General features: G+C 45.1%; 1 protein-coding gene across 2 annotated transcripts; it reads left to right on the top strand.

Moving 5' to 3' along the window:
• The first annotated feature begins 1,104 nt into the window (after nucleotides 1–1,104).
• On the top strand, nucleotides 1,105–4,326 carry LOC136527389 (transmembrane 9 superfamily member 8-like). Of its 2 annotated transcripts, XM_066520100.1 has the most exons (8): nucleotides 1,105–1,343; nucleotides 1,453–1,617; nucleotides 1,733–1,842; nucleotides 1,926–2,034; nucleotides 2,135–2,247; nucleotides 2,466–2,619; nucleotides 2,790–3,531; nucleotides 3,690–3,809. In XM_066520100.1, the coding sequence occupies exons 1-8, from the start codon at nucleotides 1,239–1,241 to the stop codon at nucleotides 3,695–3,697; spliced, it is 1,506 nt and encodes a 501-aa protein (XP_066376197.1). In that variant the 5' UTR covers nucleotides 1,105–1,238; the 3' UTR covers nucleotides 3,698–3,809. The 2 variants fall into 2 exon arrangements, with proteins under 2 accessions (XP_066376197.1, XP_066376195.1); XM_066520098.1 differs by having other exon boundaries at nucleotides 2,790–4,326.
• Nucleotides 4,327–11,715: the final 7,389 nt, after the last annotated feature.

Raw genomic sequence — 11,715 nt, forward strand, 5'->3', positions numbered from 1 at the left:
AGGAGTACAACGGCTCTATTTCGTGGGGGGCTTCTATTTAAGCCCCATGGCCGATTGAAGCTCACACCTTTGGCCATTTTCATTGACATAGCAACCTTGTGAGCTTAGCCAAAGCCCTCCCACTTATCTTCATCATTGATTCATCATCTTTGTGAGATTGGGAGTGAATCCAAGTGCATTGCTTGAGTGATTACATCTAGAGGCACTTGGTGTTCGTGTTTCGCTGTGGATTTTTAGGAGGAGAATAATTGTTCCAAAATTTAATGAGTTGAGTGCCAAAGATCCCTTGTGGAATTCACCCATCCTCAAAGTATTCGACGTGGTTCATTCAACGTGTAGAGTGGATCTTAGTCGTCATCCTGGATCGGGGCGTTACAAATGGTATCAGAGCCAACCCTCGCGGTTTCACGGACATATGGTTCGGGAGCTTGGACAGGTTGCGCATGGCTCTACAAGAGCATGTCACTTGGGCCGGGAGCTGGAAATATGGACGTGGCCAAGAGAGTCGATCCTGGACATTTGTTCCCGTTTGGGTAGGTTGGTTCGGCCCTCGATGAGGACGTCGAGTCATCAAGGGTGGGTGTATGTGAGGCCCCGCTAAATAGGCCAAGTTGGGCCGGTCTGGTGGGCTGGGCCAAATGAACGAGCTACCGTAGCTCGGGGTTGGTGGCTACTGTAGCAACAAAGGTACTATAGCTACGGGACTTTAGTCCACATCGAAACAGGAGGAGGTGCCGAACCGGTTTAAAAGCCTGAGCCTAGGAGGGAATTAACTCCGGATCGATCCTTTTGCGCGAAGCGAGGACAAAAACGAAAACGAGTTAATTAACAGGTGTGGTCTATTCAACGTGTAGAGTGGATCTTAGTCGTATTTCCGGGTCCGGGCGTTACGATAGGTTATTTAGGAAATTAGTGGCAAAATCACTTCTCCCAGATTCCGATAAGGCAACAAAATCTAACTCTTTTTCTTTATAAGAGTATATAAGATTATAATAATATTTTTCAAGCTCAAATACGTCTTGCAAAAATGAACAGAGGAGGAGCACACATGTTTTCTCCTAGGAAGTGACAGTGACAGAAGCCACTTCATTTCGTGGCCGCGGACCGAACTTTGACCTTCCGCGTAATTCGCCGCCTCTGTCGCCGCCGACGACCTCTCCCTTCCCCCGTCTTCCACTTCGGCTGTTCGGCACTTACCCTTCCTCCTGCTCGGCGCGCTCCCACCTCCCCTCACAACCATGGCGACGACCTTCCCGGCGCTCCTCTTCCTCGTCGTCCTAGCATGCACCGGTGCCGCCAGCGGGTTCTACCTTCCCGGCGTCGTCCCCGCCGACTTCCGCAAGGTCTTGGCTTTATTTCCGCCGCTCTTTCACACAGTCTCACTCATTTCTTGGCCCTTGTCCTCACGTGCTGGATCTCTGTGTGTGTGTGGGTCGTGGCGGCTGGTTGCAGAACGACTTGCTCGCCGTGAAGGTGAACCAGCTGAGCTCCATCAGGACGCAGCTGCCCTACTCCTACTACTCCCTCCCCTTCTGCAGGCCGGACACCATCATCAACAGCGCCGAGAACCTCGGCCAGGTCCTCCGTGGCGACCGAATCGAGAACTCACCCTACGTGGTAATTCCTGTAGGACTGCAGAAGTTTGTACCATTATATATTTATTCGCCTCCTGCGAGTTGCTTTTGCTGCAAAATGTTTTGGATCGAGTTTCATTTGTGTTCGCGAAATGCAGTTCGAGATGATGGAGCCTAAGCTGTGTCAGATCGTATGCAAGATTGTTCTGACCGAACAGGGAGCAAATGACATCAAGGAGAAAATCGAGGACGAGTACCGTGTAAACATGTGAGATCAGATGCTGCTTGCTAGCTGCAAAGAAATCCAGATAACTGGAATGGGAGGATGAGCCCTGTTTGCTTGCCTTGCAGGATTCTTGATAACCTTCCTATGGTCGTCCCAATTACGATGTTTGATAGAGATGCGCCTCCATTCTATCAGCATGGTGTGCATGTGGGTGTCAAGGGCCTGTACGCTGGGGTGGGTTCATCTTCTTAATTATACTAGCTACCTGGGAATACCAATAACTTATTTTTTAGCCAGTGAAAAATGTGTTCCAATCTAAATGTCACTGATGCAGAGTAAAGATGTCATGTATTTCATCCACAACCACTACTCATTTCTGGTGAAGTATAACAAGGAGGCACAAACAGATCTCGCTAGGATTGTGGCCTTTGAGGTTAAACCATACAGGTTAAACATTTCATCTCACAGAGTGGAGTTACTTTGTGGTGTTCTCACGTGATGCATGATATACAATGTCATTTTACAATTTTTTTATGCTCACAGTGTGGGTGGAGTTTCTCTGTGGAGTTCTCGCATGATTCATGATATATATGCCATGTCATGTTACAATTTTTTTATGTTCACAGCAACAGTGTACATTTAATCATTTATTGTATCTGTTGCAGTTGTAAACATAAACCTGATGGTGATTGGAAGGGTAATGCAACTCGCCTTAAAACCTGTAATCCACACTCGGGGCGTCTAGTAGTGAACTCTGATGGGCCTCAACAAATAGAGGCAAACAAAGAGATCATTTTCACCTATGATGTTAACTTCGAGGTAGTTTTGATTGTTCGACTTGTCGAGTTGTTTCTATACAACCAACCTTGTTATTGAGATGTAGGCATGTAGCACTCCTATGCAAACTTCAGATAAATGGTCTAGTTTTTCATTGCAAAGCTTCAAATTTCATGACCTTTTCATTTTTGTTTACATGATGTGTCATCCAGGAAAGTGATATCAAGTGGGCATCACGCTGGGACACCTACCTTCGCACAACTGATGGTCATTGGTTTCCCATTGTGAATTCTCTGACCACGGTCCTCTTCCTCTCTGTGATGGTTGCCATGATCATGCTCCGGACTCTGTACCGTGATATTTCCAAGTACAACCAGCTAGAGAGCCAGGAGGAAGCCCAAGAGGAGTCTGGGTGGAAGCTTCTCCACGGTGATGTGTTCAGGCCTCCTGTCAATGCTGACCTGCTGTGCGTGTATGTGGGTACAGGTGTACAGTTCTTTGGAACACTGCTTGTCACCTTGTTGACCGCGATCCTGGGGCTCCTATCACCTTCAAATCGTGGAGGGTTCATGACGGCCATGCTCCTGCTCTGGGTCTTCATGGGCCTGTTTGCAGGGTACTCCACTGCACGTCTTTACAAGATGTTCGGGGGGATGGAATGGAAGAAGGTTGCCATCAGGACGGTCTTGGTATTCCCTGGAGTTGTCTTTCTAATATTCTTTGCCCTGAACATGCTTCTCTGGGGCGTGAAATCATCCAGTGCTGTACCATTCACCACCATGTTCGCACTGGTTTTCCTGTGGCTCGGAATCTCTATGCCACTGATCTTCATCGGCAGCTACCTTGGGTTTAAGAAGCCTGCCATAGAGGACCCAGTGAGGACAAACAAGATACCACGCCCGATACCGCAGCAGCCATGGTATATGAACCCAGCTGTCTCGATGTTAATTGGAGGTATCCTACCCTTCGGTGCTGTGTTCATGGAGCTCTTTTTCATCCTGACAATAATCTGGATGCACCAGTTCTACTACATCTTTGGGTTCCTGTTCCTCGTCTTCGTGATCCTAATAGTGACCTGTGCTGAGATCACCATTGTGCTTTGCTATTTCCAGCTGTGTAGCGAGGACTACCAGTGGTGTTGGAGATCCTACCTGACACCCGGCTCGTCAGCTCTGTACCTCTTCCTGTATGCAACACTCTACTTCTTCACGAAGATGCAGATCACGAAGGCAGTCTCCGGTGTGCTCTACTTCGGCTATATGCTCATTGCCTCCTACGCCTTCTTTGTGCTCACCGGCACCATTGGCTTTTACGCCTGCTTCTGGTTCACTAGGCTTATATACTCTTCGGTGAAGATTGACTAGGAAGCTAGAATGGCATCACTTCATGGTTGGCATGAGAAATCAGAGGTCAAAGTTGTGAAAGAATACATGAAAATGTAGCATGGCTTATACACAGAAGTAAGGTATAGGATATCTATTGGTCTATAATTCAGTTATATTTTTTTGTGTCAGTGACTTGAGGTTGTGTGCGCATTATTATCGCACAGCTTACAGAATGAGATGGTACTTCAGTTCTAGGAATTGAACATATGTTTCTTTAGCTGAAAGTTGAGCATCTCGTGTTGTACTCCCTCTCGTTGTCACAAAATATAAGTCAGTCATTTAGGCATGGGCATTGCCACGGTGTAAAAGATAATACTTTGACTATATTTTCTATGAGGAAATAATATTTCAATTAAAAGACTGTATGCCATTGTAATATTTTTCATCATAAATCTAGTAAAAATTATTTATGGTGCCATTCTATGTATTATGTACAGTATTAATTAATGTTGATGGTGGAAGAACTTATTGGTAATCTTAAAACAGCTTCTATTTTGGATCTGATGGAGCAGGCGTGCATTGACATGTTTTTGTTCAAAACTTGAAATTAAAAAAAAACTGTGACCAGGAGCTAAGCAGTTATTTCATCAAGAAGAAAATAGACACTCAATTTCGAGCTGAAGAGGAATCAAATTTAGGTGATTGGGTGCATGTGCATGACTACACATCCAACTCCACCAGTCGAGCTAGGCTCATTTTTTTAAACCTCTTGAAAACTTGAAACTGCAGGAACTGCGACCTTCTTCACACATTCCAAAAGATTGATACCCAATTTGAGCGGCAGTTTGTATTGACACTCCAGTACAATTAATTCGGGTGAAGAACGTTGACACTTCATAACGGAGGGTGAAGAACGTGGACACTTCATAACGGAGAAATGATGTCCTCTCTTCAAACACCCCACCCCTACCCACCATCCAAACAATTCTGAGCTCCCACATAAGTATGCATGGTATTGCACCCGTTGGAGATTGCAGTCTATGTATTTCCAAATTATCTAAAAGTTCATATATATTTGAGGACCTAGAAATAGCGTTTTGAGAGTACGGGGACCTAGATGACACCTCACGCCAAGTTTGAGAACCGGTGATGAATTTTCCTCTATATATTTTTACATCGATAAAAAATGCTATGTTAAGTTTAGTGTTTAAAATAGCGCATTATAGTGGTGTTATAGCCGGGGTTCAAAATTTCGGCGAAATTTCGTGAATTTCAGTGGTGGCCCAAAGAAAAAATCCAAAATTTTGTAATACACTAATACACGTGTTATATAACTCTAGAGTCATATTTTCTATTGTTTATATTGCATATTCTTCTATTCAATAGATGTGTAATCATAAAATCATACTAATATTTGTTTAGATCTAATTTTTTAAGAAAAAAAGCATACTTCATGTGCTAGTCTCTAAAAAGAATCGGCTGAATTTCGGTGACCGAAATTTTTGCAATACCGAAATTGAAAACCCTGGTTATAGCGGCTGGCGAGAGCAACCACAACGATATTGCATTATTTCACATATTTGGTCTCATGCCTTTGCTGATAACGGCGATCACTCTCCTCCCATGAGGCATCGTCATGATACTTCTTCCCCCTTTGATTGGGGACCCTCAAGTGAAAGCTTTTCCGGATGGGTAGAACCGCAATGATATCGTTCTAGGGGAAAAATTCAGTGGAGACTATCCTTATGGAGTAGCTGTGATAACCTGTCGCGGATTGAGGACATGCGTCTATGCACTGTCATTGAGTGTATTCTTTCCAACTACTCCTTCGAAGTTTAGAGGGTATTTGACAGGGCTCCTCCCGAGGGGCTTCTCCGGAGAAGCCAGAGCCGTTTTGGAGAATTCATAAATTAAACGGCCCTGGCTCCTCTGTTTTTCACTGAAAAACGGCTCCTCCAACAAAACATTTGGCAAGACTCCTCTGCAGAAGCCAGAGCCGGAGCCGAGGAGGAACTCTGCCAAACAAGCCCGTATTTAGCAGTATCCGTGCGTTGATGACTGTGTATAGATACGTGAATCTATGCTATGTGCCCACGACTTTTCCACGAAAACTATCTCCACTAAATATATTTTCTGTTTTATGGACATCGTCATTCTCCTTGTTGAAGGCATGATCCTGAGCTGGCGTTTTGCTATGGTTCTATGCACGCCTGCCTTTCTTCTGGAGGTGTCACTGGGTGCAATATTCTGACGGGGCATGCATGGTCTCGCGCAACCAAGTTGTGTTCCTGATGTCGAGAAGTACAGTTGTCAGGACCTGCTGACTTCTTTGACACTACCACTAGATCCTTGTCAAAAACCACTCCATGACAACGTGCCATCGCATTACAAATTCGAAGATTTCCCTGAATCACGAGCCTCCATAGCACCGCTAACACGTTATGAACATATAAATAAAAAGGAAAAAGTGCACACGACGCCACGACAGTGGGTCACTCTCACTCGGAACGAAAGAGACAAAATTGTAGTGCTCCATCTCCAGTTCTCCATATGGACCGCTGCGCTCGTCCGTAGTGGTGTGTGACACAGCACACCTGTTCTTGGGGTTGGGCAGATGCTGAACCCGCGACACGTTCGCATCTCCACTTAGGCTACTCAGGCTCCAAAAATGCTGCATTGTCTGTTCCACACACATCGTCAACAAAAATCAGGCAGAGGCCGGTACACACGCAACGACAAAATTTATCAGACAGATTAGCGTGAAACTCAAATGACCTTGGTATTCCTATTTATTGAGTATCTTCTATAGAAAAGATTACTAGTCATTATTTATTGAGTATCTTCTATAGAAAAGATTACTAGTCATGTGCATCAGTTAATTATGCATGCAACACTATAATTAAAGAGCATCCATGCAGCCCACAAAGGAAGGGCGGGCCTGGTGCAAGCGGTAGAGTCTTACCGCCTGTGACCGGAAGGTCTCGGGTTTGAGTCGCAGTCTTCTCGCATTGCACAGGCGAGAGTAAGGCTTGCCACTGACACCCTTCCCTAGACCCCGCACAGAGCGGGAGCTCTCTGCACTGGGTACGTCCATGCAGTCCACAAAGGGTGTGTTTGGTTCGCGTTCAAATAAGCCTGGCTAGCTTTCCAGGTTTACACAAGCCAATAGTCACTTATTTGGTTCGAGTGATTGCTAAAGTCCGGCTAAGTTTGAGTGTGTTTAGTTAGCTGGTTTGGCCTGAATACACTCACCTTTTTCTAAAGCTGGTATGTTCACCTCCTTTGAAACATTCCGTCGAATAGGTGTGGTGCACGGTGGTGGCATGCCCCATCCGCGCCCTTTTGCCTGTGCTTGGCTGCTGGTGCTGCTTGCCATGGCCGCGCACGCACCGAGGAGGAGCTCCGCCCGCGGCTCGATGGCACCTGGGACCCACCTCTGTCCACGCCGAGAAGCTCCGCCAAGAAGCACGGCAGAGCGTTGCTGGAGTCACCTCCCCTGCTCGAGCCACAGCGATGAGGAGGGGGCCGGGGCGGTGGAGCTGCGGTCGAGCGTGCCTGTCATCCACTACGCCAGATTTGCACATCACTGCCGGCATCATCACTGCCGGTTATGAGCTTGAAAATGAAAAAATGATTGGGGCTGGGCTAAAATCGGCAGTGAAGGACCACATCACTGCCGGTTTATGGCTTGAACCGGCAGTATTTTGGCGGCCACTCATCATTGCCGGTTTAAGCCAAGAGCCGACAGTGATAAGCCTACAACACAAAAAGGCTGCAGCCGTCCTCTCCTTCCTCCTCTCTTCTATCCCAAGAACAGAGGCGCGCGTTTGGACCCTTCCCTCCATTGTTGCGGCTGCTCTTCACCATGAAGCTAGTGCTTGGATTTTAAAGAATGACTTGATCTTTTTCTTTAAGGTTAGTAACAAACATCCACTCCTTTGATTTTGTTGCTTAATTAGCATCGTTTTGATGGCTATATTGCTTGATTCTCATTCTAGTTCTTTCTTCATTCTAGAGAGCACTTTTCCAATTGAACATTTGTGCAAGGCTCAAATTATGGTGAATCCATCATCCAAACGGTTGGTGTCTATGAACATATTTAAATTCCTAGCTAATTATTTCATGGTGGTCAAGATCATCATTGTTAGTATGTGATGCTATAATTAGTTCTTAGAAGTAGAGTAGAATAGATGTTCTTCATTATTGTGCAATAATTGTTTTTACTACGATTTTCAATTTACAGGGCCGGGGCTACCAATTTCAATTTTTCAATAATTAGTGTACAATAATGTTTTCCAAAAATGGTACTTTCGAGCTACAATTGTTGTTCATGAAGCTCGATTTCTTATTAATTCTTTGTAATTACTGTCTCAGTATTTTTTTGTGCAGAGATGGATCGAGAGTTGATGCATCTATCCCGAACGGACAAGCGGTACATGCATGGCGTCAGCCAGTTTATCATCGATGCCAAAGCGCATGCTGGGAATGAGAACCCTATCTTCTGCCCATGCAAAGATTGTAAGAATTAAAGGAACTTTCGTCAAATTGAGTCTATACGATCGCACTTGATTACTAGGGGGTTCATGCCAAACTATATGATATGGACTATGCATGGCGAGGTTGGTGTGAATGTTCTGCAGGAAAACAATGATGATGTGGACATGCCTGACGTAGCCATCCACGATGCTGACGAGGAAACCGGTGTCAATACAGAACCTATGGCCACAGTTAATATGTGTTTAGGAACACGCTAGCTGACGACACCGAGGATAATGATGGCATTTCTCAGCTGCTACGTAATGTAGAGACCGGATGTCTTAGTTAAAGACAGCTGAGAAAGCTAGAGAAAATGAGACAAGATGGCAAAACACCATTGTAAAGGGATTGTCCAATGAGCAAACTAGAAGCCAACATCATGCTGTTAGAGTTCAAATCGACAAATGGATTGAACGATAAAGGCTTCGATCAGTTGTTAGGTATAATAAGGAAAATACTCCCAGAAAAAAATGAGTTGCCAGAAAAGACATACTTGGCCAAGCAAATGATCTGCCCCATCGGCCTCGAGGTTGAAAAAATCCACGCGTGTTCCAATGATTGCATATTGTACCGTGGAGAAAAATACAAAGACTTAGACAAGTGCCCAAAGTATGAAGCTCCATAGTACAAGGAAGGACCATTAGATGAGGGTACCAAGATCAGAGGAGGCCCTATAAAGGTCGTTTGGTATTTCCCTATAGCTCCTCGGCTACATAGGCTATTTGCATGTGCAAAGTCAGCCAAGCTGTTGCGCTGGCATGGCAAAGAGCGTAAGAAAGATACAATGATGAGGCACCCTGTCGATGGGCATGACTGGAGGACTATCAATACTATGTTCTATAAGGACATCAGTGGAGAGGTAAGGCACCTTTGGTTTGCTTTGAGCACAGATGGGATGAATCCTTTCGACCAGGTTAGAAGCAATCATAGCACCTGGCCAGTGACGCTCTGTATATACAACCTTCCACCTTGGGTCTGTATGAAGCGGTCGTACATCTAGATGCCACTACTAATCCAAGGGCCAAGACAACCTGTGAATGACATCGATGTGTTTCTGGAACCAATGATCGATGAACTAGCGGAGATGTTTGAAAAGGGTGTGCCGGATGTTTGGGATGAGTACAAAAAGGACATATCACGATCAAGGGAGTACTTATCGCTACAATCACCAACCTGTCAGGTCGAGGTTTGTTGTCCGGAGAGAAGACAAAAGGCTATACTAGATGTGTCGAGTGCTTGGACGACACCGATGCGGTAAATATGCCAAATAACTCAAAGATAGTTTATATAGGACACCGTAGGTTCCTACCTAAGGATCACCCTTACCATAGGAACAGAAAAGATTTCAACGGTACTATTGAGAAACGCTTAGCTCCAAAATATCGAGACAGGCCTGCGATACTTTGAGAACTCAACAAACTGGAGGTTGTCCTTGAGAAGGGGGACAATGCAGTAGCAGCGCCTAATGGGAGCGTTTGGAAGAAAAAATCTGTATTCTGGAAACTACCTTACTGCCATTTCTGAGTGTACGCCACTATCTTGATCCCATGCACATCACTAAAAACGTGTGCGCTAATACTCTTAACACCTTGATGGACACTGGGGGGACATCGAAGGATTCACTAGCTACACGCGTGGACATACAACACTTGGGAATCAGGAAAGAGTTGCATCCTGTGGAGCTAGAGAATGGCCAGTTTGAACTTCCGGTTGCGTCATGGACATTGAAGAAGGAAGAAAAGCATACGCTTATTTCTTTCTTCAATGAACTCAAAGTCCTGACGGGCTACTGTGTAAACCCAAAGAGGCTAGTGAACATGAGAGAACTCAAGTTCAACTATGGCCCTATGAAGGCCCATGACTGTCATGTCATTATGACTCAGCTGCTCCCTGTTGCTCTGCATGGTATCCTCCCCCCAAAGGTCCACGCCCCAATCATAAAGCTTTGATCGTTCTTCAACGCGATCTCAAAAAAGGTCATTGATGTGTCCATGCTAGAGCAGCTGCAGCGGGACATAGCTGAAACTCTCGTTAGGCTTGAGATGCATTTCCCACCGACTTAGTTTGATATCTCATTGCATCTACTCATTCATCTTGTTGACCAAATTAGAGCCCTTGGCCTAATATACGTGCATCAGATGTTCCCTTTTGAAATTGATGAAAGTTTTCAGGAGGTATGTTAGGAACAGATTCAGGCCAGAAGGGGACATGGTTGAAGGATGGTCAACGGAGGAGGCCACTGAGTTCTGCGCATATTATCTGGACATCAAAAGGGTCGGAGTTCTAGAATCTTGTCATGAGGGAAGACTACGTGGCAAAGGAACGATTGGGGAGAAATCTGTTACAGTAGATGACCCCTATTTCTTTTAGATAGGCACAGTTTGTTGTTCTCTAGCAAGCCGAGGGTGTGATGCCATACATTGACGAGCACAGGCAATAGCTGCAAACTCTATATCCGAGCAGGTCACATGCTTGGCTGGATAAAAAACATAAGGAGGAATTTGTTAACTGGTTATGATGTCGCTTGCTTGGAATAAAGTTGGGTAATCAACTAGATGCCTTAGCCAAGGTACCTTCGAGTACATATCTTAAGTACCAAGGGTATGAGATCAATGGATTCACATTTTACACAAAAAAGCAAGATGGAAAGAACACATACCAAAATTGTGGTGTTCGTTTTGATGCTCACGATGAAAACGACAATGTGCAGGCGACATACTATGGTTTCATAGAGAAGATATGAGAGCTAGCCTATGGTCCATTGAAGGCAGCTCTTTTTCGCTGCCAGTGGGTCTGGCTCGAGGAAATCAACACTGACAGCGAAGGGTTCACTACCATTGATCTCACTAAGACTGCATACAGAGACGACCCCTTCGTCCTTACAAGAGATGTTATGCAAGTCTTTTATGCAAGGGACAACAAGACAAAAGGAAGGCTAAAAGTAGTCCTAGAAGGGAAAAGGAAGATTATCGGTGTCGATGGAGTGACGGACGATGAAGACTACAGGGGCTATTAAGAAATGTCTCCATTCGGGGCGAATGTACCCCTACCTATCATTCAAGAGGGTGACGAACCTGCTTACGTATGGCTTGATCATAATGAGGCCCTCATTGTTGATGCACCTAAAGATAGTTAGATTATTGTTAACTATGTAATCATTATGCACATAAACCATGAAGGATGTTTGATCCTGATGAAACTCTCATCTCCTCTCTCCTCCTCGTTAATACTCTACCAACTCAGCAAATATGTCGACGTATCATTTCTAAACTTTACT

This window comes from Miscanthus floridulus, chromosome 19 (genome assembly GCF_019320115.1).
Source record: "Miscanthus floridulus cultivar M001 chromosome 19, ASM1932011v1, whole genome shotgun sequence".
In the NCBI taxonomy this organism is placed as follows: domain Eukaryota; kingdom Viridiplantae; phylum Streptophyta; class Magnoliopsida; order Poales; family Poaceae; genus Miscanthus; species Miscanthus floridulus.